This window comes from Oncorhynchus tshawytscha, linkage group LG01 (genome assembly GCF_018296145.1).
Source record: "Oncorhynchus tshawytscha isolate Ot180627B linkage group LG01, Otsh_v2.0, whole genome shotgun sequence".
Taxonomy (NCBI): domain Eukaryota; kingdom Metazoa; phylum Chordata; class Actinopteri; order Salmoniformes; family Salmonidae; genus Oncorhynchus; species Oncorhynchus tshawytscha.
Window position 1 is genome coordinate 27,271,700 of NC_056429.1, and position 24,791 is coordinate 27,296,490.

Consider the following 24,791-nt stretch of genomic DNA (forward strand, 5'->3'; position numbering starts at 1 on the left):
CCAAGAACACAAAGGTAACCTGCCTAAATGACTACCGACCCGTAGCACTCACATCTGTAGCCATGAAGTGCTTTGGAAGGCTGGTGATGGCTCACAACAACACCATTATCCCAGAAACCCTAGACCAATTTGCATACCGCCCCAACAGATTCACAGAGGATGCAATCTCTATTGCACTCCAAACTGCCTTTTCCCACCTGGACAAAAGGAACACCTATGTGAGAATGCTATTCATTGACTACAGCTCAGCGTTCAACACCATAGTGCCCTCAAAGCTCATCAATAAGCTGAGGACCCTGGGACTAAACACCTCCCTCTGCAACTGGATCCTGGACTTCCTGACAGGCCACCCCCAGGTGGTAAGGGTAGGTAACAACACATCTGCCATGCTGATCCTCAACACAGGGGCCCCTCAGGGGTGCGTGCTCAATCCCCTCCTGTTCACTCATGACTGCACGGCCAGGCACAACTCCAACACCATCATTAAATTTGCCGATGACACAACAGTGGTAGGCCAGATCACCAACAACGATGAGACAGCCTATAGGGAGGAGGTCAGAGACCTGGCCTTGTGGTGCTAGGACAACAACTTATCCCTCAACGTGATCAAGACAAAGGAGATTATTGTGGACTACAGGAAAAAGAGGACCGAGCACACACCCATTCTCATCGATGGGGCTGCAGTGGAGCAGGTTGAGGGTTTCAAGTTCCTTGGTGTCCACATCACCAACAAACTAACAGGGTCCAAGCACACAAAGACAGTCAAAGAGGGCACGACAAACCCTAGTCCCCCTCAGGAAACTGAAAAGATTTGGCATGGGTCCTCAGATCCTCAAAAGGTTCTACAGCTGCACCATCGAGAGCATCCTGACTGGTTGCATCACTGCCTGCTATGGCAACTGCTCGGCCTCCGACCGCAAGGCACTACAGAGGGTCGTGTGAACAGCCCAGTACATCACTGGGGCCAAGCTTCCTGCCATCAGGACCTCTATACCAGTCCAGTGTCAGAGGAATTACCTAAAAATTGTCAGACTCCAGCCACCCTAGTCATAGACTGTTTTCTCTGCTACCGCACTGCAAGTGGTGCCGGAGAGCCAAGTCTCGTAAGTATGAATTCTGTAAGGTCTTGTTGTATGCGGCGAATGTGACTAATACAATTTTATATCTTTATGCTATAATGGTTCACATCTACAGTAATGCATGGTTTCACGCACACCACCATGCACACACAGACCTCTCTTCAACCCAGGTGTGCAGGATTTATTGAACTGAAACCATTTTTACTGGGAGACTCTCCCTAGAGAAGTAGGCCTATGTCTAGGTCCATGTCGAAATGCAGTGGCGTGCATTACTTATGTGACGACTGCTTAATTATAATACAACAGCGCCACCTGGTGTCTAAATCGAAACCTGACATTAATAAACCCCATAATGTTGAATACATTGTCTACAATTAAATAGGTCCTGGTCTCTTTAAGATTTAGGTGGCGGCGTGCTTGAGGAAATGTTTCGGAAGTGTACACGCTAAGGTAGGAGGAAATGAGAGCAAAGGGATGGAGCAATTATCCCTTTTTGACAGCCTATTGGTGAATATACAGTTCCACACAAAATACCAAGCACACACTGACTGGTGCACTGTCGTCGTTTGACATCCAGTAACGTTAGCGGTAATCGTGAAAGGTAAGACATTTATTAGACTTACCAACTAGCCAAAGGCACATCTTTACAATTAACGTTGGCAAGCTAGCTAGCCTATATTAATCATATTCATAAATGTTTGATAATGACTGATGTTAGTTTACTCGCTAGGTACTGTAGGTACAGTACTAGCTAGCTCGTCAGCAATCTACGCAAGCTTTGATGTGGAAAATATCGGTGCAGTTCGTCAGCTATCACTATAAATAACGTTAGCTAGGTACAGTAGCTACGTTAGTACTGTACGTTGCTGCATTGCTGGAGCTTGCTAACGTTAGATGCTCTCGAGAACCCAAGCCAAAGTATTAAAGGTAGTTAACGTCTAGTATGGGCTACGTCGCTAGCTACAGAGTATATGTCTACCTAGCTGTGGGCCAGTTTCTAAACCATACTGTAACGTTGTCTTTGTGTGGGCCTTTGCGATTTCCAACCTATCAACCAGCTAGCTAGAAGGCTAACTAGCCAATGTTGTTGGTCCCATGAAAGACCGATTGTGTAGAAGGCAGCTCGAGTCATTCCTGCCTGCGTGGCCACGGCTAGACAGATGTTTAACTTAGCCAGCTAACGTTAATTCACGGGTTGTCCTCAGTTACTGGTATGCATTTTTCATTCATTTTCAACAAGACAGTTTCATGTGAACCAGAATCTGGCACAGGAGGCGTTGATATGGCGAATCATATCAACGTCTTCTGATCTGTAAAACTAGATTCTGGTTCAGTTTCATGTGTATGTGGGTCATTTTTGGGCTCGGGTAATGTTTCAGTCCCTCTGACTGAAGTATTGGGTCACCAAAATGAAATGTTTAAAAGATGTATATGAATGTAAATAAATATAGCATTATTTTAAACTTTATAACAATTATTTCTTTTCACTTAATTTTTTACTTGGGAAATGAATATTAAAATGTGCACATAATAACTTTTGCAATTAATGCAAACGTGTTTTTGTTGCTAAGGTATAATTGAATAAAATCACACAATTTTCCCTCAGTCGACACTCAACCCCATCACACCAACCAAAGTCCACCCTTATGCGCCGTCATTAACAGGAAGTGACATCATTCAATATGTTTGTTTTTTTTACCTTGATTTAACCAGCTAGGCCAGTTGAGAACAAGTTCTCATTTACAACTGCGACCTGGCCAAGATAAAGCAAAGTGTGACACAAACAATAACACAATAGAAAAATCTATATACAGTGTGTGCAAATGGAGTAAGGAGTTAAGGCAATTAATAGGCCATAGTAGCAAAGTAATTAAAATTTAGCACATTAACACTGAAGTGATAGATGTGCAGATGATGATGTGCAAGTAGAAATACTGGTGTGTAAAAAACAATATGGGGATGAGGTAGGTAGTTGGTTGGGCTATTTACAGATTGGCTAAGCTGCTCAGATAGCTCATGCTTAGAGTTAGTGAGGGAGATATAAGTCTCCAACTTCAGCGATTTAAAAAAAAAAAAAAAAATAAAAAAAAAAATTTTTTATTCGTTCCAGTCATTGGCAGCAGAGAACTGGAAGGAAAGGTGGCCAAAGTGGGTGTTGGCTTTGGGATGACCAGTGAGATATACCTGCTGGAGCGTGTGCTACGTGTGGGTGTTGTTATGGTGACCAGTGAGCTGAGATAAGGCGGAGCTTTACCTAGCATAGACTTATAGATTCGAGAGCATACAGGTCGCAGTGGTTGTTGTTGTCAACTGCATGGTACAGAAACAGGCAAGTAATCACATTCTTTTATATCTGTATTTTGTTATTTTTTAAAGTCAGGTGGGGATCGTCGAGCTGACCAACTCAAACCCGTTACATGAAATAAAGATGGAAAACTAGTACTTTCAAAACGATACTTTAACCCAGAAAAATATACGATCTATTAATTTTATGCACACCACCATATGGTCTCCTGTCCTTCACCACATGAGGAGCAGAGGCCATTTTGAACCAAAAAACTCCACCCCGTCACATGTTTCATTGTAACGGGGTTGTAAACCTGTGACAGGGTTGAGTTATTTACTTTATTTATGATTATTGCATCTAAACAAATTAAATATTCAATATATTATACATTATTTATATTCACTTATGAAACATGCTGTAATGTATTCCATGTGTACAAAAATATATATTTTAAGGCAGGTGGTAGGAGAGTTGGGCAAGGTTCTTAACTCCAGTTGTTCCTTTAAGTCGCTCTAGATCCTAAATTACTCAAGGATTATAGTGTATACTTGTATATATTCTAAGAATCTTTGGTTTTACGTTATCCATTGAAACATCTAGGGAATGGTGGCACCCACATCAACAGCAGAAAGACAAAGGCAGTGTCGAGCACGTCAAAATGCTGACCCAGAAAAAAGGGAACAATACTTTGAGATCAGTGATTTCAGTAAGAGAGACCAGTGTCAGAAGCATAAACAGTGGAGAACAGCATACATAAGCAAGGAGAGGAAAGAAGCACTGAGGAACTTGACCACTCCTCCACAAAGTCCAGATCAGGTCATCACCCTTGCTTCCGGTGAGCTGATGTCAGCTGCCATTATTCAACAAAGAAGGACCTACTCTGTGCATACTTTAACACACAGCACTTCAGTTTCAGGCAGAAGGTCCTGGCTGCTCCAGTACTGCCAGCCAATGAGGAAAATCCACAACCTGTGGATGAAATCCAGGTCTTCTTGGGCAGTGGTGTATAGTGGAATACGGTGATGACCTTTATCCAGGCATCATCCTCGGCACGGATAAAAATGTGTGTACAAGTGAAATGTATGCATCCTGTCGGACCTAACAGATTTTTCTGGCCTTCTCGAGACGACATCCATTGGTATCAGTTTGAAGAAGCGTGTGACATCCCACCACAGAGGTTGAGAGAGACGTGTGGGCCAGACTCTCAGGAAGAAAACCATGAATGAGTGAATATGGTGCTCCCTAGAAGAAGGATAGTCATGCGGACACTAGTGCTGTAGTTACAGCTGTTCTAACATTCTAAATGCCCTTGGAAAATGTTCCTACAGTTTGATGACACGTTGAACTTTTCTGATGAAACGTGTTGAATGTTATTAATTACCCTAATGCCTGATGTTTTTATTTGTTTGGTTAATAAAACCCAGATTATTCTAAATATATCTAATGTCCTTGTTACATGGTTGAATACAATGAAATTAAATGTTTGGGGTAAATCTTGGATGGATTTTTGACAGTTAACTAAACTAGATTATATGGAAACCAATCTCTTCAACCCGTTACAGTATTCCACCCTGTCACCCTAGTCTCAACCCTGTTACATGACAATATTTGTTAAATAAAATGGCAAAGATTAATAAATATGAATTGAATGTTTTCTGAGCTCAGTCTGAAATGTTAAGGACAATCCCAAAATATTAGTGTTGTTATAATTCTGAATTGAAAGTATTTTTTTATTTAAATGAGCCCACTGACACAAAATATGTCTATTTCAGGGTTTAATATAGCAAAAGTCTGAGATTTTACATTTTATATTATATTAATTGGTTTGGGGGACACATGAGCATTAGGTAAATGTTGATTTTATAACAAGTATATTTTATAATCATATTCTGACAACTTCCATATTGTCTGTGACGGGTTTGAAGATAAATAGTGTCCATATCAGACAAAAATGGACAACAATAAAAGGGCTTTAATGCCTTAAGTGGGAATGTTTTCTTGAAGGTTTAATATGTACTTAATGTTGTGGGGTGTTCAGAAAATGCATTTATTCTAGAAAAACACATACATATATACAGTGCCTTGCGAAAGTATTCGGCCCCCTTGAACTTTGCGACCTTTTACCACATTTCAGGCTTCAAACATAAAGATATAAAACTGTATTTTTTTGTGAAGAATCAACAACAAGTGGGACACAATCATGAAGTGGAACGACATTTATTGGATATTTCAAACTTTTTTAACAAATCAAAAACTGAAAAATTGGGCGTGCAAAATTATTCAGCCCCCTTAAGTTAATACTTTGTAGCGCCACCTTTTGCTGCGATTACAGCTGTAAAAAAATTTCCCATTCCTCCTTGCAAAACAGCTCGAGCTCAGTGAGGTTGGATGGAGAGCATTTGTGAACAGCTTTCCACAGATTCTCGATTGGATTCAGGTCTGGACTTTGACTTGGCCATTCTAACACCTGGATATGTTTATTTTTGAACCATTCCATTGTAGATTTTGCTTTATGTTTTGGATCATTGTCTTGTTGGAAGACAAATCTCCGTCCCAGTCTCAGGTCTTTTGCAGACTCCATCAGGTTTTCTTCCAGAATGGTCCTGTATTTGGCTCCATCCATCTTCCCATCAATTTTAACCATCTTCCCTGTCCCTGCTGAAGAAAAGCAGGCCCAAACCATGATGCTGCCACCACCATGTTTGACAGTGGGGATGGTGTGTTCAGGGTGATGAGCTGTGTTGCTTTTATGCCAAACATAAGGTTTTGCATTGTTGCCAAAAAGTTCAATTTTGGTTTCATCTGACCAGAGCACCTTCTTCCACATGTTTGGTGTGTCTCCCAGGTGGCTTGTGGCAAACTTTAAATGACACTTTTTATGGATATCTTTAAGAAATGGCTTTCTTCTTGCCACTCTTCCATAAAGGCCAGATTTGTGCAATATATGACTGATTGTTGTCCTATGGACAGAGTCTCCCACCTCAGCTGTAGATCTCTGCAGTTCATCCAGAGTGATCATGGGCCTCTTGGCTGCATCTCTGATCAGTCTTATCCTTGTGTGAGCTGAAAGTTTAGAGGAACGGCCAGGTCTTGGTAGATTTGCAGTGGTCTGATACTCCTTCCATTTCAATATTATCGCTTGCACAGTGCTCCTTGGGATGTTTAAAGCTTGGGAAATCTTTTTGTATCCAAATCCGGCTTTAAACTTCTTCACAACAGTATCTCGGACCTGCCTGGTGTGTTCCTTGTTCTTCATGATGCTCTCTGCGCTTTTAACGGACCTCTGAGACTATCACAGTGCAGGTGCATTTATACGGAGACTTGATTACACACAGGTGGATTGTATTTATCATCATTAGTCATTTAGGTCAACATTGGATCATTCAGAGATCCTCACTGAACTTCTGGAGAGAGTTTGCTGCACTGAAAGTAAAGGGGCTGAATAATTTTGATTTGTTAAAAAAGTTTGAAATATCCAATAAATGTTGTTCCACTTCATGATTATGTCCCACTTGTTGTTGATTCTTTACAAAAAAATAGTTTTATATCTTTGTTTGAAGCCTGAAATGTGGGAAAAGGTCGCAAAGTTCAAGGGGGCTGAATACTTTCGCAAGGCACTGTGTATATATATATATATATAGCCCAAGAATGACCCATATGTTGGGTTTCCTAATTGAAGCTCACAAGTGAGTCCTTTTCATTTGAAGGAAACATGATTGCTGTTGTTGATTATGCTTATTCCAGCTGACTGTCACACCAAAAACCTGTTTTGGAAAAGTTTTTTGGAGCTATGATGATTCTGACATTGACCGTGTCAGTTTGACATATTGTGGTGCTCACGTCATTAGGTAGGTCAATCTGTCCTTTTTGAGTTGTGGAGAGTTTAAATAGTTGGATACAGTTGCAGTATGCTTATGTTACTGAAGATGACATATCCATTGTTACAGGCCAATTGATTTGCAGGTATTTTGATTATTTGCCCCAAATATCACAACAACCCCCATCTATGGACATGAAATCGGATCAATATCTTAGTCTTGAAAACACCCGTTACCTACCGATCAATACATCCATCTCAGCTGAGCCGGACTTTACCCTTATTCATGATGACTCAAATTCCGTTTCATTACATTGAGCCATTGAACATCGCCTTTAACCTTGTGAGGAAGATTTTTCACTGTCTTTTTTACTGTTGTTTTATTTCTTTATTTACCTATTGTTCACCTAATACCTTTTTTACACTGTTGGTTAGAGCCTGTAAGTAAGCATTTCACTAAGGTCTACTACACCTGTTGTATTCGGCGCACGTGACAAATAAACATTGATTTGATTTGAGATGGCCCTTTGCTGCCCAAATGTTCTGTCTTCGCAAATACGCCTCACACACCATACAGTTTTGGAAACAATTGGAAATTTCATATAAACTGGAAATACATTTTCCAAATACAAAAGTTGCACCCGGCTATATTTTCAAGGACACAGCGTCCAACCAGTGTGCACTTCCTCTCCTCCAATTTCCGCTTCAAATGTCTCCAAGGAAGAATCTCAATTGGTCTCCTTTATCGCCTCTCCTCCTCAAAATCCATTGAAGGTCAGCGGGAAGAGAGAGAAAGCTAGGAATCAAGGAAACCAATTGAGATTCTCCCCAATGGGGAGGAAGTTACAAACCTCATGTTTTTGAAAATTCAGCAACTTTGCTAAACTACGTACAGTAAGTATATCATTTGTATTTGAATGATTATTTCTAGCTGATGTGAAAGTTAAGTTCCAAAGGTTTCCAAAACCGTATCGCAAGGGAGGATTAATGTTCCGAAACGTTACAACTGAACATTCATATTGTAGTTCATTGATCCAGCAGTCATCCATAGGGCTTTGATTGAGAACTCAAGGGCTGGTTAGCTATACACCCTTCAATTCTAGAGAGCTAAGCCTGACTGTATGAGAGTCAGTGAGGCCTAGCAAAACAATTTAACTTGTGTCCAGTTAGTCATGAAATGTGGCAATGCCTTCAATTGTTGAGGCAACGCCACACATATTTACATAGGAACAAAAAACAAACGGCCCTTGTCTATCACGAATGTTGAATAAAATTATATTTGAACTTACTCTACCCATTGTCCGTGGTATTCCTTCAGCTGGTTGATGTGAGACAATGAACACAGGAAATTATTATTAAACTGACTTCTTCTAAACGGGTGTCTGTGTTTGGCAATCAAGACGGAAGTACACTGAACAAAAATATAAGGGGAGTGGATCAGAAAACCAGTCCATATCTGGTGTGACCACCATTTGCCTCATGCAGCGCATCTCCTTTGCATGGAGTTAATCAGGCTGTTGATTGTGGCCTGTGGACTGTTGTCCTACTCTTCAATGACTGTGCGAAGTTGCTGGATATTGGCGGGAACTGGAACAATCTGCCGTTCACATCCATTCCAGAGCATCCCAAACATGCTCAATGGGCGACATGTCTGGTGAGTATGCAGGCCATGGAAGAACTGGGACATTTTCTCCTTCCAGGAATAGTGTACAGATCCTTGCGACATGTGGCGGGGCATTATCATGCTGAAACATGAGGTGAAGGCATCAGATGAATGGCACGACAATGGGCCTCAGGTTCTAGTCACAGTATCTCTATGCATTCATATTTCCATCGATAAAATGCAATTGTGTTCGTTGTCCGTAGCTTAAGCCTGCCCATACCATAACCCCACCGCCACCATGGGGCACTCTGTTCACAACGTTGACATCTGCAAACCACTTGCCCATACGCCACCCTACACTCTTTCTGCCATCTCCCTGGTACAGTTGAAACCAGGTTTCATCTGTGAAGAGCACACTTCTCCAGCTTGCCAGTGCCATCGAAGGTGAGCATTTACCCACCTAAGTCAGTTATGACACCGAACTGCTGTCAGGTCAAGACCCTGGTGAGGACAACGAGCATGCAGATGAGCTTCACTGAGACAGTTTCTGACAGTTTGAGTATAACTTTTTTGGTTGTGCAAACCCACAGTTTCATCAGCTAACCGAGTGGCTCGTCTCAGACGATCCCACAGGTGACGAAGCCGGATGTGGAGATCCCGGGCTGGCGTGGTTACACGTGGTCAGTGGTTTTGAGACCGGTTGGGCGTACTGCCAAATTCTCTAAAACGACATTGGAGGCGTCTTACGGTAGAGAAATTAAAGTTAATTTCTGGCAACAGCTGTTGTGTGTATTCCTGCAGTCAGCATGCCAATTGAATGCTCCCTCAACTTGAGACTTCTATGGCATTGTGACAAATTGTAACATTTTAGTGGCCTTTTATTGTCCCAAGCACATGATACACCTGTGTAATCATCATGCTGTTTAATCAGCTTCTTGATATGCCAAACCTGTCAGGTGGATGGATTATCTTGGCAAAAGAGAAATGCTCACTAACAGTGATGTAAACAAATTTGCTCACAATTTGAGAGAAATAAGCTCTTCGTGCGTATGGAACATTTCGGGGATTTTTTTATTTCAGCTCATGAAACATGGGACCAACACATTACATGTTGCGTATATATTTTTCTTCAGTATACATGCAAACTAACAGGTGTTTACATGGTTTTGCAGATGTGCCAGAAATGTCAACTTTAGTACCCGCTCTCAAATAAGTCAGGTAAAACAATTAGGGCCACATTTAGTCGACTGGTTGATTGTTTGGTCGATTAGGCTGTTCGTCGACCAAGATTTATTTTGTTGAGCAGTTTTTATTTTTCACCGTGCTTAAGACACCTGTCTGATAAGCGCATCTCAGTGGACGGATCCATTGCTGAGGCCAAAGGGGATGGCACAGTCCATCAATCTAAGACGTGATATTGTATATGGTTATATTACATAAAAATAATGGCGCAACACTAATAAATCCATTTTATAACATGCACTTCCTCCCACATTGGATACGGTCTGAAGTGAGATTCTGAAACAATCTTCAGTGCGCAGTAGAATTGGCACATTTCCCTATGTTGCTATGTGCGTAATAGCAAAGTTAACCAGCATATTGAGATTGAGAACAATGCAGTGGAGGCAGCAGAGAGGAGGAAACAGCCTTAGCCCAATTGTCTAAGAAAATTGAGGTGAGAGGAAACCAACTTAATTAGATATATAATCAATAGGCTAACTGTTAAATGTGCCTGGCTTTATAAACCCTCCATATACAGTACCAGTCAACATTTGACAGCTACTCATTCAAGGGTTTTTCTTTATTTTTTTACATTGTAGAATAATAGTGAAAACATCAAAACTATGAAATTACACATGGAATCATGTAGGAACCAAAAAAGTCTTAAACAAATCAAAATATATTTTATATTTTAGTTTCTTCAAAGTAGCCAACCTTTGCCTTGATGACAGCTTTGCACACTCTTGGCATTCTCTCAACCAGCTTCATAAGGAATGCTTTTCCAAAAGTCTTGAAGGAGTTCCCGCATGCGGAGCACTTGTTAACTGCATTTCCTTCACTCTACGTTCCAACTCATCCCAAACCATCTCAATTGGGTTGAGGTTGGGTGATTGTGGAGGCCAGGTCATCTGATGCAGCACTCCATCCCTCTCCTTCTTGGTCAAATAGCCCTTACACAGCCTGGAGTTGTTGGGTCATTGTCCTGTTGAAAAACAAATGACAGTCCCACTAACTGGAAACCAGATGGGATGGCGTATCGCTGCAGAATGCTGTGCCTTGAATTCTAAATAAATGAAGACAGTGTCACCAGTAAAGCATCCCCACACCTCCTCTATGCTTCATGGTGGGAACCACACATACGGAGATCATCTGTTCACCTACTCTGCGTCTCACAAAGACACGCCGGTTGGAACCAAAAACCTCAAATTTAGACTCATCAGACTAAAGGACAGATTTTCACCAGTCTAATGTCTATTGCACCAAAAGCACTCACAAACTTCTACAGATGCACAATCGAGAGCATCCTGTCGGGCTGTATCAACGCCTGATACGGCAACTGCTCCTCCCACAACCGTAAGGCTCTCCAGAGGGTAGTGAGGTCTGCACAACTCATCACCGGGGGCAAACTACCTACCCTCCAGGACACCTACACCACCTGATGTCACAGGAAGGCCATAAAGTTCATCAAGGACAACAACCACGGGAGCCACTGCCTGTTCACCCCGCTATCATCCAGAAGGCGAGGTCAGTACAGGTGCATCAAAGCAGGGACCGAGAGACTGAAAAACAGCTTCTATCTCAAGGCCATCAGACTGTTAAACAGTCACCACTAGCCTCCCGGGTGACGCAGTGGTTAAGGGTGCTGTTCTGCAGCGCTAGCTGTGCCACCAGAGACTCTGGGTTCCGTGGGGAGGTCCGTGGGGCGACGCACAATTGGCATAGCGTCGTCCGGGTTAGGGAGGGAGTAGCCGGTAGGGATATTCTTGTCTCATCGCGCACCAGCGACTCCTGCGGCGGGCCGGGCGCAGTGCGTGCTAACCAATGTTGCCAGGTGCACGGTGTTTCCTCCGACACATTGGTGCGGCTGGCTTTCGGGTTGGATGTGCGCTGTGTTAAGAAGCAGTGCGGCTTGGTTGGGTATCGGAGGATGCATGATTTTCAACCTTCGTCTCTCCCGAACCCGTACGGGAGTTGTAGCGATGAGACAAGATAGTAGCTACTAACAATTGGATACCACGAAATTGGGGAGAAAAAAGGGGGTAAAATAAAAGTCACCACTAACATTGAGTGCCTGCTGCCAACATACTGACTCAACTCCAGCCACTTTAATAATGGAAATTGATGTAAAAAAATGTATCACTAGCCACTTTAAACAAAACAATTTACATATAATGTTTACATAAAAATTAAATCTGATTTTAAACCACAACGTTAACTTTATGCCTAACCTAAAAATAAAAAAAAAGTGGTCAGTGCCGGTAAGTGTATGATGCAAAAATGGGCATTTGGTTTTCTGTTCCATATGACACAGAACCCAAACCGGCTGCGCACATGCGCCATCGTGCGCTATCATGCATAAATGTATTTTGTCCCCCCACACCAAACGCGATCACGACACGCAGGTTAAAATATCAAAACAAACTCTGAACTAATTACATTTATTTGGGGACAGGTCGAAAATCATTAAACATGTATGGCAATTTAGCTAGTTAGCTTGCTGTTGCTAGCTAATTTGTCCTGGTATATAAACATTGAGTTGTTATTTTACTTGAAATGCACAAGGTCTTCTACTCTGACCAATTAATCCACACATAAACGGACAACCGAATAATTTCTAGTCATCTCTTCTCCTTCCAGGCTTTTTATCTTTGAATTTATATGGTGATTGGCATCTACACTTTTACCACAACAACCGGCAAAACATTCCGTCTTTCAAAAACCCAGGTGGGTATAACCAATGTGGAAATGGCACTGCTTCTATAAACCAATGAGGAGATGGGAGAGGCAGGACTTTCAGCGCAATCTGCGTCAGAAATAGGAATGACTTCTATTTTAGCCCTTGGCAACACAGACGCTCGCGGGCAGTGTGGGTGCAATAATTGAATAACATGAATTTCTAAATGTATTTTGCGACGCACGCGACGTGTCGTGTCTGGTCAGCATGTGAGATATTGCTGCGCATTCAGTGTCCCATCAGCCCAGCCAGCCAATAACTTAATTTCCACTGTAAAAAACATTAGTTCCCCATGCTTCTATCTTAACATTTGGTTTGCAACAACAGGGGTTTGTACAAACATTGCCATCCTTTCTCTAGACATTTGCAACATTGTTTCAATATTGAAATTTGATCACACACACAACAATGTCAATAGAAAACAGGTTCAACGAAATGAAATCCAGCTACTTTGCTGTTATTCTAGCTGCACGGTTTGATGTGACTGTTAGCTGTAGTTGGCTAGCTAGCAAGCAAGGGATAAAAGCGCTGCCAGCCAGCATGGCAATGAAACATATAGAACGAACGACTGGGTCGCGTCCATAGATATCTAATAAACACACTCCATGACTGTCGAGTCTCTAGCAACCTAACCGATAGAAATGAACTACTGTGTCGCGTCCATAGATATCTAATAAACACACTCTAGCAACCTAACCGATAGAATGAACGGACATCTTTTGTCAGCCAGTCGAAATTATGAATCACCATAATTTTCATGGATATATAAAATACCATTTTATTGGTCACATACACATATTTAGAAGATGTTATTGCAGGTGTATCGAAATGCTTGTGTTCCTAGCTCCTGCAGTGCAGTAGTATCTAACAATTCACAGGAATGCACAAATCTAAAAGAATGGAATTAAGAAATAAATAAATATTAGGACGAGCAATGTTGGAGTGGCATTGATAGAGTGAACGGCCAGCTGGCTTGGCTAGCTACCATAGATGTCGGGACAAGGCCTATATTTTCATTCAGGAATGAAATAGTAGCATATAAATACATTTACCAAAAAAATGGTTTTATTGAATTTCTAACCGGTTGTAAAAAATGTATTGTACACAAGGTTGTGCATAACTACTTTTTTAGCACGGCTGTGCTGATCTACGGGACTTGGCAACCTCGTACCGATGACTGCAGAACAGCCGTGCTAAAAAAGTATTTTAGCACGCCCTCTCGTGTACAATTGCTTTAGTCAACACCAGTTGGTGTGTAGCACTGTGGCATGGTTATAGCCATCAGGTGAGGTAGTTCCTGCCGCACATAGAGCAGCTGGTCTGTGATGGATTCATCCCAGCCCCTCTCCCTTCTCTACAGTGCATCTCCCCACATGTGCCACAGGGCTTCTTTAGTGTACATGCACTGTCTGTGTCCCCATCCGCATCTGAGACACCTGCCCTTCTGTTGGACCCAGGAGGACCGCTGTGGAGTATTCAACTTGGAAAAGTCGGTGCAGTTATTTGAAGTAGTGATCCTTAGAATCACAAAAGGGGCAAAAAGGCTTAAACCTGTCATTAACCCTGGTCTGTCCACTAGGCTTATGCTCTACCGTGACCTGGTGCACACCAGAGAGAGATCCCAGTAGGCTGTCCACATGGGACCCACAAAGGAGCTTGTTTAGCATACCCACCAGGCCTCCCACTGATAAAGCAAAGTCCTCCAGCACCTGGTCATCTCCCACTGATGGAGGGTGCATTCAGGATGGCAGACAACTCACCCTGTACCAGTTGTGGTTGACCATTTGCGCAGCTGGAAAGCTTACATGGCCCAGTGTTAAGGACACTACCTGTTTGTTAACTACCACTGCCTCTCCTCCAGTGGCTCTTTACAGGCATGTGGAGAGACTGTGGCAGATGGACACTCCTCTCTACAGAAATGAGAACCTTCTGACCTGCTCTAAACAAGACCATATGTCAGTGGCCATTCTTGAGGCTAAGACTGTTCGTGTGCCAGTGGGTGGTGTAGAGAGTTATGCCACCCCACTGCTGAGAAAAGGGGAGGGCCCCTGAGGCTCTGATGCCGCTGCTGCACAGTACAGAGTGCCGCCTGGCTAAGGTCTCCACAGTAGTGGAGAGGGGACTGGGAATGATATCCGGTGTGGGCTCAGTCTCTATAGCAGGCAGCTCCTGATGACCAGCGGGGGCTGGGAACATGACGTGTCCCTGCCCGGTCTCAGTAGCAACCACTAGAGGAGAGGCAGCTTCCTGCTGCTGAACTGCATAAGACCGTCCTATATCCTCCACTGCAACCTGTCGGAGACGGATCCCCTGATTGGAGGAAGCCTGGGATCTGGTCTGTTGTTGCAATAGGCAAATCAGACCCTCGATATTTGATATTGGCAAAAACATGCTTCTGTACTCCATACAACATAGTCAGCGATGTCCATGGCGCTGCAACTCCCTGACACTCCAATTTAGGAGTGTAATCGTCCCGCTGGATTGTTGGGGATGCAGCCCCACCTGGTGCCGAATACTATTCCACAGGTGGAGAGGACATCGTGGATGCCCCTGCCTGTCCCGGAGTGTAGGTATAATCCAAATGTGATGGCGCTGCGGCTCAGGGGGCATCACTGGCTGGGGGATAACTGGTAACATAGTCCCTCAGGTACTCAAGGCCTCCTGCTCCGGACCACACATGGACTGGATGTCAGGTCCTCTGCATGACCTCTGGAGGTTGCCATATATCATGATCAGTAAGCCACATATTTGTGAGGTAGAACCTCCAGAATAAACGGGGTTGTGGCTTTACTGATACCTATCTCCTATAAGAGAGAGACAAGGCAACCTCCAGAGTATTCCAAACAGATTACTTTATTGACCTATTACAGCTGGGTATAGGTCTAAAACAGAATAGAAACATGGAATGAAGCTATGATAAATACAATAACTACAATATACATGTAGTGGATATAATAATGGAAGAAGTGGCACTGAATAGAATACTATGAATGGATGACAATAGTAGTAACAGTAATGGAAAGTAACGGGACTGTATAAATACACAGAGAATGGCAGGCTATTACATAGTAACAGGCAATAAAAGGACTGTATGAAATAGATTACAAATCGATAATGGGAAGTACTGGCTAATTGTTACCGACAATAATATAAGTAGCTTTTAACACAGTAGTAATGAGATGGAGAAACTAAGCAACACCAGCTATACTTGCACAGTGCAACAATGACAGCAATAAGAACAAATAATAAACATATTCTTTCATGCAACCCAAACCCATAAATACAACCAAGCTCTCACAAGGAATTACACTGGGAAGGAAAAAGATGAGGGGATTTACTTATACCCTTGTAAGAGCATGGTCTGGGCCATTCACAAACCAGAAGCACTGCATCCTGGGGGTATGGGCAGGGATAAGGCACATGGCTACTCCCTGATTGGCTGGGCTGCAATCTAATGATCTCTCACATGTTGACTTAGAGGGGTAAGGATGGGTGAGACCTAGACAACACGGCACCAGCCAAATTAGGTAAACAGGTGGTAATTTAGCCTAACATCCTGGAGGGGGAATTCTTTACAATCAGCAATAGTTTTGGTAGTTTGCTTTAAACAGTCAGTGTATATGGTCATTTTTAGATACACCGGGTAAAGTTGATCATTTCATAACGAGGAATCACTTTTGCGGAGGCACACTGCATGGCCAAAGCAGGAGGAAAAAAGAAGCTCACTAAACTTCCAAACAGTCAAAACCATTTGATTTTGAAATGGTGAAGTCCAAAGTTATCCTATATGTTCATTGGCTATGTCATAGCTGAATTGTAAGTTGATACATTACTAGCTCAAACCCATCATCTGCAACAATGACAAATTCATTAGTGAATGGTGGTGATTTCTGTGAGATGTACAGTGCCTTGCGAAAGTATTCGGCCCCCTTGAACTTTGAGACCTTTTGCCACATTTCAGGCTTCAAACATAAAGATATAAAACTGTATTTTTTTGTGAAGAATCAACAACAAGTGGGACACAATCATGAAGTGGAACGACATTTATTGGATATTTCAAACTTTTTTAACAAATCAAAAACTGAAAAATTGGGCGTGCAAAATTATTCAGCCCCCTTAAGTTAATACTTTGTAGCGCCACCTTTTGCTGCGATTACGGCTGTAAGTCGCTTGGGGTATGTCTCTATCAGTTTTGCACATCGAGAGACTGAAATTTTTTCCCATTCCTCCTTGCAAAACAGCTCGAGCTCAGTGAGGTTGAATGGAGAGCATTTGTGAACAGCAGTTTTCAGTTCTTTCCACATATTCTCGATTGGATTCAGGTCTGGACTTTGACTTGGCCATTCTAACACCTGGATATGTTTATTTTTGAACCATTCCATTGTAGATTTTGCTTTATGTTTTGGATCATTGTCTTGTTGGAAGACAAATCTCCGTCCCAGTCTCAGGTCTTTTGCAGACTCCATCAGGTTTTCTTCCAGAATGGTCCTGTATTTGGCTCCATCCATCTTCCCATCAATTTTAACCATCTTCCCTGTCCCTGCTGAAGAAAAGCAGGCCCAAACCATGATGCTGCCACCACCATGTTTGACAGTGGGGATGGTGTGTTCAGGGTGATGAGCTGTGTTGCTTTTACGCCAAACATAAGGTTTTGCATTGTTGCATTGTAAGCATTAAAGAATTTACATTTTTACAGCTACTGACTGATACTGAACAAAAATAGACGCAACATAGAAACACACAAAAAGCTTATTTCTCTCACATTTTGTGCACAGTTGTTTTTACATCCCTGTTAGTGAGTATTTCTCCTTTGCCAAGATAATCCATCCACCTGACAGGTGTGGCATTTCAAAAAGCAGATTAAACAGAATGATCATTACACAGGTGCACCTTGTGCTGGGGACAAAAGGCCACTCTAAAATGTTACATTTTGTCACAACACAATGCCACAGATGTCTCACGTTTTGAGGGAGAATGCATTTGGCATGCTGACTGCAGGAATGTCCACCAGAACTGTTGCCAGAGAATTTAGTTAATTTCTCTACCATAAGCCGCTTCCGTTGTTTTAGAGAATTTGGCACTGCATCTAACTGGCCTGCATCTATTCTAAAGAAGAGTGCTAGAACAAACAGTAGGTTTGGCAGGGTTTGATGTTGTCAGTAAAGGGGTGGTTTAAAACTCAGGATGTGGAACCAGGAGTCAGTCCGGTTTGTCAGTCAGTCCGGTTTGTCAGTCAGTCAGGTTTGTCAGGTATGGGTGTGTCTCTCTAAGCCACAATGACACACACATAACAACTGTAATATGTTACTGAGCCCAATAGTACATTTGTCATGCTCATATCGATCATGTTCCTGCCTGGCGGGCCTGGGGCATCTAGGTTCCTGCTGTTTCTGTCTGTATGTCTGTCTACATTTTTGGATTATATATCAACTATTTTTCATCACTAATGTCCTCCCCTACTCTCTCTACAGGGTGGTTGCTGATACATTAGGGACCAGGGCTAGCTGTGGGTCTGGTGGTGGGACTGAGCCATACCTCCTGCCCCGCTGAATAGTGTGTGTGAGAGAGGCGACTGGAGGGGGAGGCAGGTGCCATGCTCCAGGGGTGAGGCGGGAGAGAGAGAGAGACACACACAGGGCTCAGGGGTGGTGGGTGAGGTTTCCAAGGAGATGAAGTTGAAACAGCGCGTGGTGTTGCTGGTTGCCGTGCTACTCCTGTTGGGGCTGGCCAAATTCTTTCTGCTGGATGGAGGAGAGGGGTCCGCAGCCAGTCGACGAGACCTCCGGGCCTTCCGCAAGGTACGGCTGTTTGTGCGTGTCAATGTTTATATCTGTGTGTGTACTGTGTGTGTGTGTGTACTTGTGAGCATTAATGTGGAAGTCTGTGTTCCCAGATGGAGGCAGGCCTGTCTCTCTCACGCGGTGACCGGCTAACACACACCCTCCAGTCTCCATGGGAGGTGGCAAACCAATGGGTGGGCCCCAGGGAGGTGTACCCTGAGGAGACCCCCGAGCTGGCAGCCGTCCTCTCCGCGCTGGGCACTGCCCGAGTGGAGCGGGCAGATGTGGGCTACAAGGGCACCCAGCTCAAAGCTCTACTAATACTGGATGGGGGGCAGAAGGTGGTCTTCAAACCCAAGAGGTGAGGTAGAATATACACACACATTGTCCTCTGGTTCTCTGCTGCGGAGTTGTACGATTTTTGTTAGGTCAGATTAGGACAGTGCTTTTATTCTGTGTCTTACGTAAGAGGATAACTCTCAATCACGTCCTCCCTCTCCATTTCTCTCTCTTTTTCCAGGTATAGTAGAGGCTATGTGGTAGAAGGAGAGCCGTATGCAGGTTATGACAGACACAACGCAGAGGTGGCAGCTTTTCACCTGGACAGGTACACACACGTATCGGCCTAATGCATTAAAATATATACGTTTTAGTTTTGGCCATCTGAATACTGGTGTTGCTAGTGGTATGTTAGTGGCTATCTGTCCTGTGTATCCATCTGCTGTAGGATCCTGGGTTTCAGAAGAGCACCCCTAGTGGTCGGGAGGTTTGTCAACCTGAGGACTGAGATCAAACCTGTCGCTACGGACCAGCTACTCAGTACCTTTCTAATGCAGGGTGAGACACACACACACTAGAGGGCTCTTTTCAGTCCCACCCATAATGTTTTCTTATAGACATACCACTCCCTATAAAGTTGATAAGATAACGTTGTGTGTCTGGGTTCAAGAAGCAGTGGGCTGGATCTCTCTAAATGAAAATGGTTAACCATTTTCTCTCCCTTTCTTTGTCTCTGGCCCTTCCCTCTCTCTCCAGGTAATAATAGTTGTTTCTATGGGAAGTGTTACTACTGTAGAGAGAGTGAACCGGCATGTGCAGAGGGAGATATGATGGAGGGATCGGTAACTCTCTGGCTGCCAGACGTCTGGCCTCTCCAGAAACACAGACATCCCTGGGGACGCACATACAGGGAGGGCAAACTGGCCAGGTAGGGGTGTGTGCATTTGTGCTTATATGTTAAAGTCCTACTCCAGTCTCCTTTTCACCTAATTTAATACCCAATTTACTTAACAAAAAAATCTAAATAGGTGGTCCAGGTATCCTCATGACATGGCACAAGTTGCCTTGTCTTGTTCCTCAAGCAAGGGGGAGGCCAATGAATCACATCAGACCAATTCCTTGAATGGCCTACTTCTTGAAGTTTGCAATTTTCTTAAAAATATATATATATATATTTAAAAATATATATTTTGCTCAAAACATAATTGTTTTACCACTACTGTAAATCTCTTTTTTTAAATGTAAATGCCATGTTATAGAAGGGTCCAGACACCTTTTTTGTGATTTCAGTAGTTTTTGGGAAACTTACCCCAACAGCAAATCACTTCCTCATTGTCATTGTGTAGTATGGGGGCTTTGAAAAAACATGAACAAAGACTTTCAAAAAAACAAACATCCAATATGTATTTTTTGAAATGGCAAAGCTCTCAGTATAGTGATGCAGGTCTTTAGATGTTGTACACATGAAATAGTGTCTGTCCACAACGTTGTATTCCATTTTGTTGTGACTCGAGTGATACCTCTAAATCCATTCTTCAGGTAACTGACAAAATACTGTGAGTAAATATGCAAAGTATATTGGAAGCATGGGGTGCTTCCACACAGGAAGTTCCAGACACTTGTAGAATTAACGCCAAGGCGCATTGAAGCTGTTCTGGCAGCTTTTGGTGGACCGACTCCTTAATAAAACACTATGTTGGTGTTTCCTTTATTCAGGCACCTGTAGCATCAGGCTACATGGAGAAGGGAACAGCTGGATATAGGAAACGGCTCAAGTCGCACAAATGGAATATAACGTTGCGGTTAAAGTTCGGCTTGGCACAATTTCATGTATACAACATCTAAAGACCTGCTTTTCTGTTCCCAAAAGGACGTATTTGGGTGTTTTTGGAGCCTTTATTCATGTTTTTTCAGGCCCCCATACTACACAACGACGATGAGGAAGTGATGATATTTGGGTTAAGTTTCTCAAAAACAACTGAAATCACAAAAAAGGACACTTCTATAACATGCAATTTACATCCAAAATAGAGATTAAGTTGTAAAAAATAAATAACTTCTCCTTTAACCTTTACGGGATCGGTGTCCCTATACCGAGATGGTTGAACATGACTGTTGTAAGTAACAGCAAACTTTCCAAGACATAGACATGTCTTATATGGGCAGAAAGCATAAATTCGTGTTTATCTAACTGCATTGTCCAATTTAAAGTAGCTATTACAGTGAAAGAATACCACGCTATTGTTTGAGGAGAGTGCACAACAACAAAACTTATCACGTCAACTGGTTTGATACATTCACCTCTGAAGGTAAATAATGTACTTACATTCAGTACTCTTGCTCTGATTTGTCATCCTGAGGGTCCCAGAGATAAAATGTAGCATAGTTTTGTTTGATAAAATCCATTTTTATATTCAAATGTAGGAACCGGGTTCTACAGCCTGCCTTCTCTGGCTCCACACCCACCCCACCTGGCCAACTAGATGTGTGAAAGTTAGTGTTTTAGCTAATAATCCATCATGTATGACATTCCTGGGAGTGTGTAAACTTTAATTTTGTATGTTCTCTATAGTTATGTACTTGAAAATGTATCAATTGGCCAATACGACACATAACATTTTGTCCAGTATTGCCATGCGTCACGTTTTTTGTTTGTATGATCTTTTACTAGATCTAATGTGTTATATTCTCCTACATTAATTTCACATTTCCACAAACTTCAAAGTGTATGCTTTCAAATGGTATCAAGAATATGCATATCCTTGCTTCAAGTCCTGAGCTATAGGCAGTTAGATTTGTGTGTGTCATTTTAGGCCAAATTGGAGGGGGGGGGTCAGGTAGCCTAGCGGTTAAGAAAAAGAAAAGTCACTGGTTCAAGTCCCCAAGTTGATCAGGTGAAAAATCTACCGATGTTTTTTATTGAGCCTGTAAGTTGCTAAATTACAAATATGTAAGTGTTACTGTGTTTATATTTATTTTTTAAACAGGAGAAGTGAAAAACAAAATGCTTTAACTGTGTGTAGGTGGGAGTATGATGAGAGCTACTGTGATGCGGTGAAGAAGATGCCTCCGTACGACGCCGGTCCCAGACTGCTGGACGTCATAGACACAGCCATCTTTGATTACCTCATCGGCAACGCCGACCGACATCACTACGAGAGTTTCCAAGACGACGGAGGAGCCAGCATGCTCATCCTGCTGGATAACGCCAAGAGGTGAAGAACACAAACACATCACTAAGTGTAAACACAAAGAAACTCTAGACATGCTGACTAAGCTGGCAACTCCTTTCACCTCTAACTCCATCTCCCAGCCCACTCCTTTTTTACCTCTGTCCCTGTTGATTGATCTGCTGAGCTAAGTGTGAAATAGGGTAGTGTTTCCTGACCCTGGTCCTCCAGTACCCCCAACGGTACACTGTTTCATTATAGCCCTGGACAAACACGCCTCATTCAGCACATGAGGGCTTGATGATTAATTGACCAGATGAATCGGGTGTTACAATAAAATGTGTACTGTTGGGGGTACTGGAGGACTAGGGTTGGGACACACTGTGCTAGAATGTGTGTTATGATAGTGTGTCAGGGTTTAACTTGTCAAATCAAATGTTATTGGTCATATACACATATTTAGCTGATGTTTTGCGTGTGTAGCGAAATGCTTGTGTTTCTAGATCCAACAGTTTAGTTATATCTAACAATACACAAATCTAAAAGTAAAAGAATGGAGTTAAGAAATATTAGAACAAGCAATATCAGAGTGGCATTGACTAAAATACAGTAGAATAGAATACAGTATATACAGATTAGTAAAGCAGTATGTAAACATTATTAAAAGTGACCGGTGATTCCATGGCTATGTATATAGGGTAGCATCCTCTAAGGTGTAGGGTTGAGTAACCGGCTGTTAGCCGGCTAGTGATGGCTATTTAACAGTATCATGGCCTTGAGATAGTAAGGCATCTGAAGACAGCTTCTATGGTGTTTTGTTGTTTGCAGTTTTGGGAATGCAGCTCTGGATGAAAGAAGCATTCTGGCCCCTATATATCAGTGTTGCATGTGAGTAGACACACACACACTGAAAATACCAACATTTCCTCAAAGGAATCACAACCCATTCCTAGTGTTTATGAACAGTTCTCTCTTACTCTCCCTCCCGCCGCCAGGGTGCGTGTGTCTACGTGGAACAGGTTGAACCTGCTGAGAGCTGGGGCTCTGAGTTCAGCCCTAAGACAGGCCCTGACCTTTGACCCCATTAACCCTGTCCTGGCCGAGCCCCACCTGGCTGCCCTGGACAGACGGCTGTCTGGTGTCATAGCAACCATCCAGCAGTGTGTGGAGTCGCTAGGCCCCGACAACACACTGATAGAGGACCGCATGATCCTGCCACACCCCTAGAAAAGGACGGGAGGGAGGAATGAGGAGGGAAAGGATAACCTGTCTCGCCTCGAGGGAGAGAGGGTTAAGCCATGGGAGGAGCTGGATGATCAACCCCTCCTCCTCCTCTCACGGCCCCCCAGAAAGGAACAGGAAATGACCCCAGCAGCAGGAAGTGACTTGATAACGGACTGGGTGTTGAGTCCTCTACAAACTGTTCCCGTCCACGCTAGGACCAACTCCATACCTAACTCTTTCCTGACGTCTCCTGTCACACACACACACTCTGCCAGAACCTCTCTCTCCATCCAGTGTAAAGGAGGGAACCAAGGCCAAAGGACTCAACCCAAAGACACTCTTTGGGTTCCATACACCCCCCCCCTCCTCCTATCTGGACACAATCCACTGGACAGACAGTGGCGAGAGAGAGACTGGCCAACTGACCATGGGGGGGCAGGAGGGGGATTTTGGGGTCAGTCTGATTGTGACAAACAGATGTGTCTGTATCCAAAATGGCATCCTATTCCCTGTATAGTGCAAAGGCTCCAAAAGTAGTGCACTATATATAGAGGGAATTGGCTGCCATTTCACATCTGCTCGATGTGAGCAGTCTGACCAGTGACTACGGATGCGATTCCACATATTGCACTAGTTCCGGCCCCTGTTTCTCAGACCCAATTCCTGGTCTAAAAGCACTTTCAGCAGAGATTGGGGGATAGAAGAGGGACACTGTCATTGGTGCCCATTCAAAAAATCTGATCTAACAAAGTGGATATTCGTCAATTCTCTCATGATGTACACTGAATGTAGAAAACATTAGGAACATCTTAAAATTGAGTTGCACCCCCCTCCTTTTTGCCATCAGAACAGCCTCAATTCGTCAGGGCATGGACTCTACCAGGTGTCAAGTGTTCCACAGGGATTCTGGTTAACGCCAATGCTTCCTACAGTTGTCAAGTTGGCTGGACATCCTTAGGTTGTTGGACCATTCTTGATAAACACGGGAAACTGTTGAACGTGAAAAACCCAGTGGTGTTGCAGTTCTAGATACACTTAAACCGGTGCGCCTGGCCCCTACTACCATACTACTACCGCCTGGCCCCTACTACCATACTACTACCGCCTGGCCCCTACTACCATACTACTACCGCCTGGCCCCTACTACCATACTACTACCGCCTGGCCCCTACTACCATACTACTACCGCCTGGCCCCTACTACCATACTACTACCGCCTGGCCCCTACTACCATACTACTACCGCCTGGCCCCTACTACCATACTACTACCGCCTGGCCCCTACTACCATACTACTACCGCCTGGCCCCTACTACCGCCTGGCATACTACTACCGCCTGGCCCCTACTACCACCGCCTACTACTACCGCCTGGCCCCTACTACCACCGCCTGGCCTACTACCCGCCTGGCCCCTACTACCATACTACTACCTACCGCCTGGCCCCCCACCGCCTGGCCCCTACTACCATACTACCTGGCCCCTACTACCATACTACTACTACCGCCTGGCCCCTACTACCATACTACTACCTGGCCCCTACCGCCTGGCCCCTAATACCATACTACTACCTACCGCCTGGCCCCTAATACCATACTA

At 43.5% G+C, this 24,791-nt stretch overlaps 1 protein-coding gene across 1 annotated transcript; it reads left to right on the forward strand.

Moving 5' to 3' along the window:
* The first annotated feature begins 1,494 nt into the window (after positions 1–1,494).
* On the forward strand, positions 1,495–23,562 carry LOC112237811 (glycosaminoglycan xylosylkinase). The gene is made up of 9 exons (XM_024406412.2): positions 1,495–1,680; positions 18,213–18,539; positions 18,635–18,882; positions 19,042–19,128; positions 19,249–19,358; positions 19,557–19,728; positions 21,824–22,015; positions 22,799–22,858; positions 22,966–23,562. The coding sequence occupies exons 2-9, from the start codon at positions 18,411–18,413 to the stop codon at positions 23,195–23,197; spliced, it is 1,230 nt and encodes a 409-aa protein (XP_024262180.1). The 5' UTR covers positions 1,495–1,680; positions 18,213–18,410; the 3' UTR covers positions 23,198–23,562.
* The last annotated feature ends 1,229 nt before the right edge of the window (positions 23,563–24,791 follow it).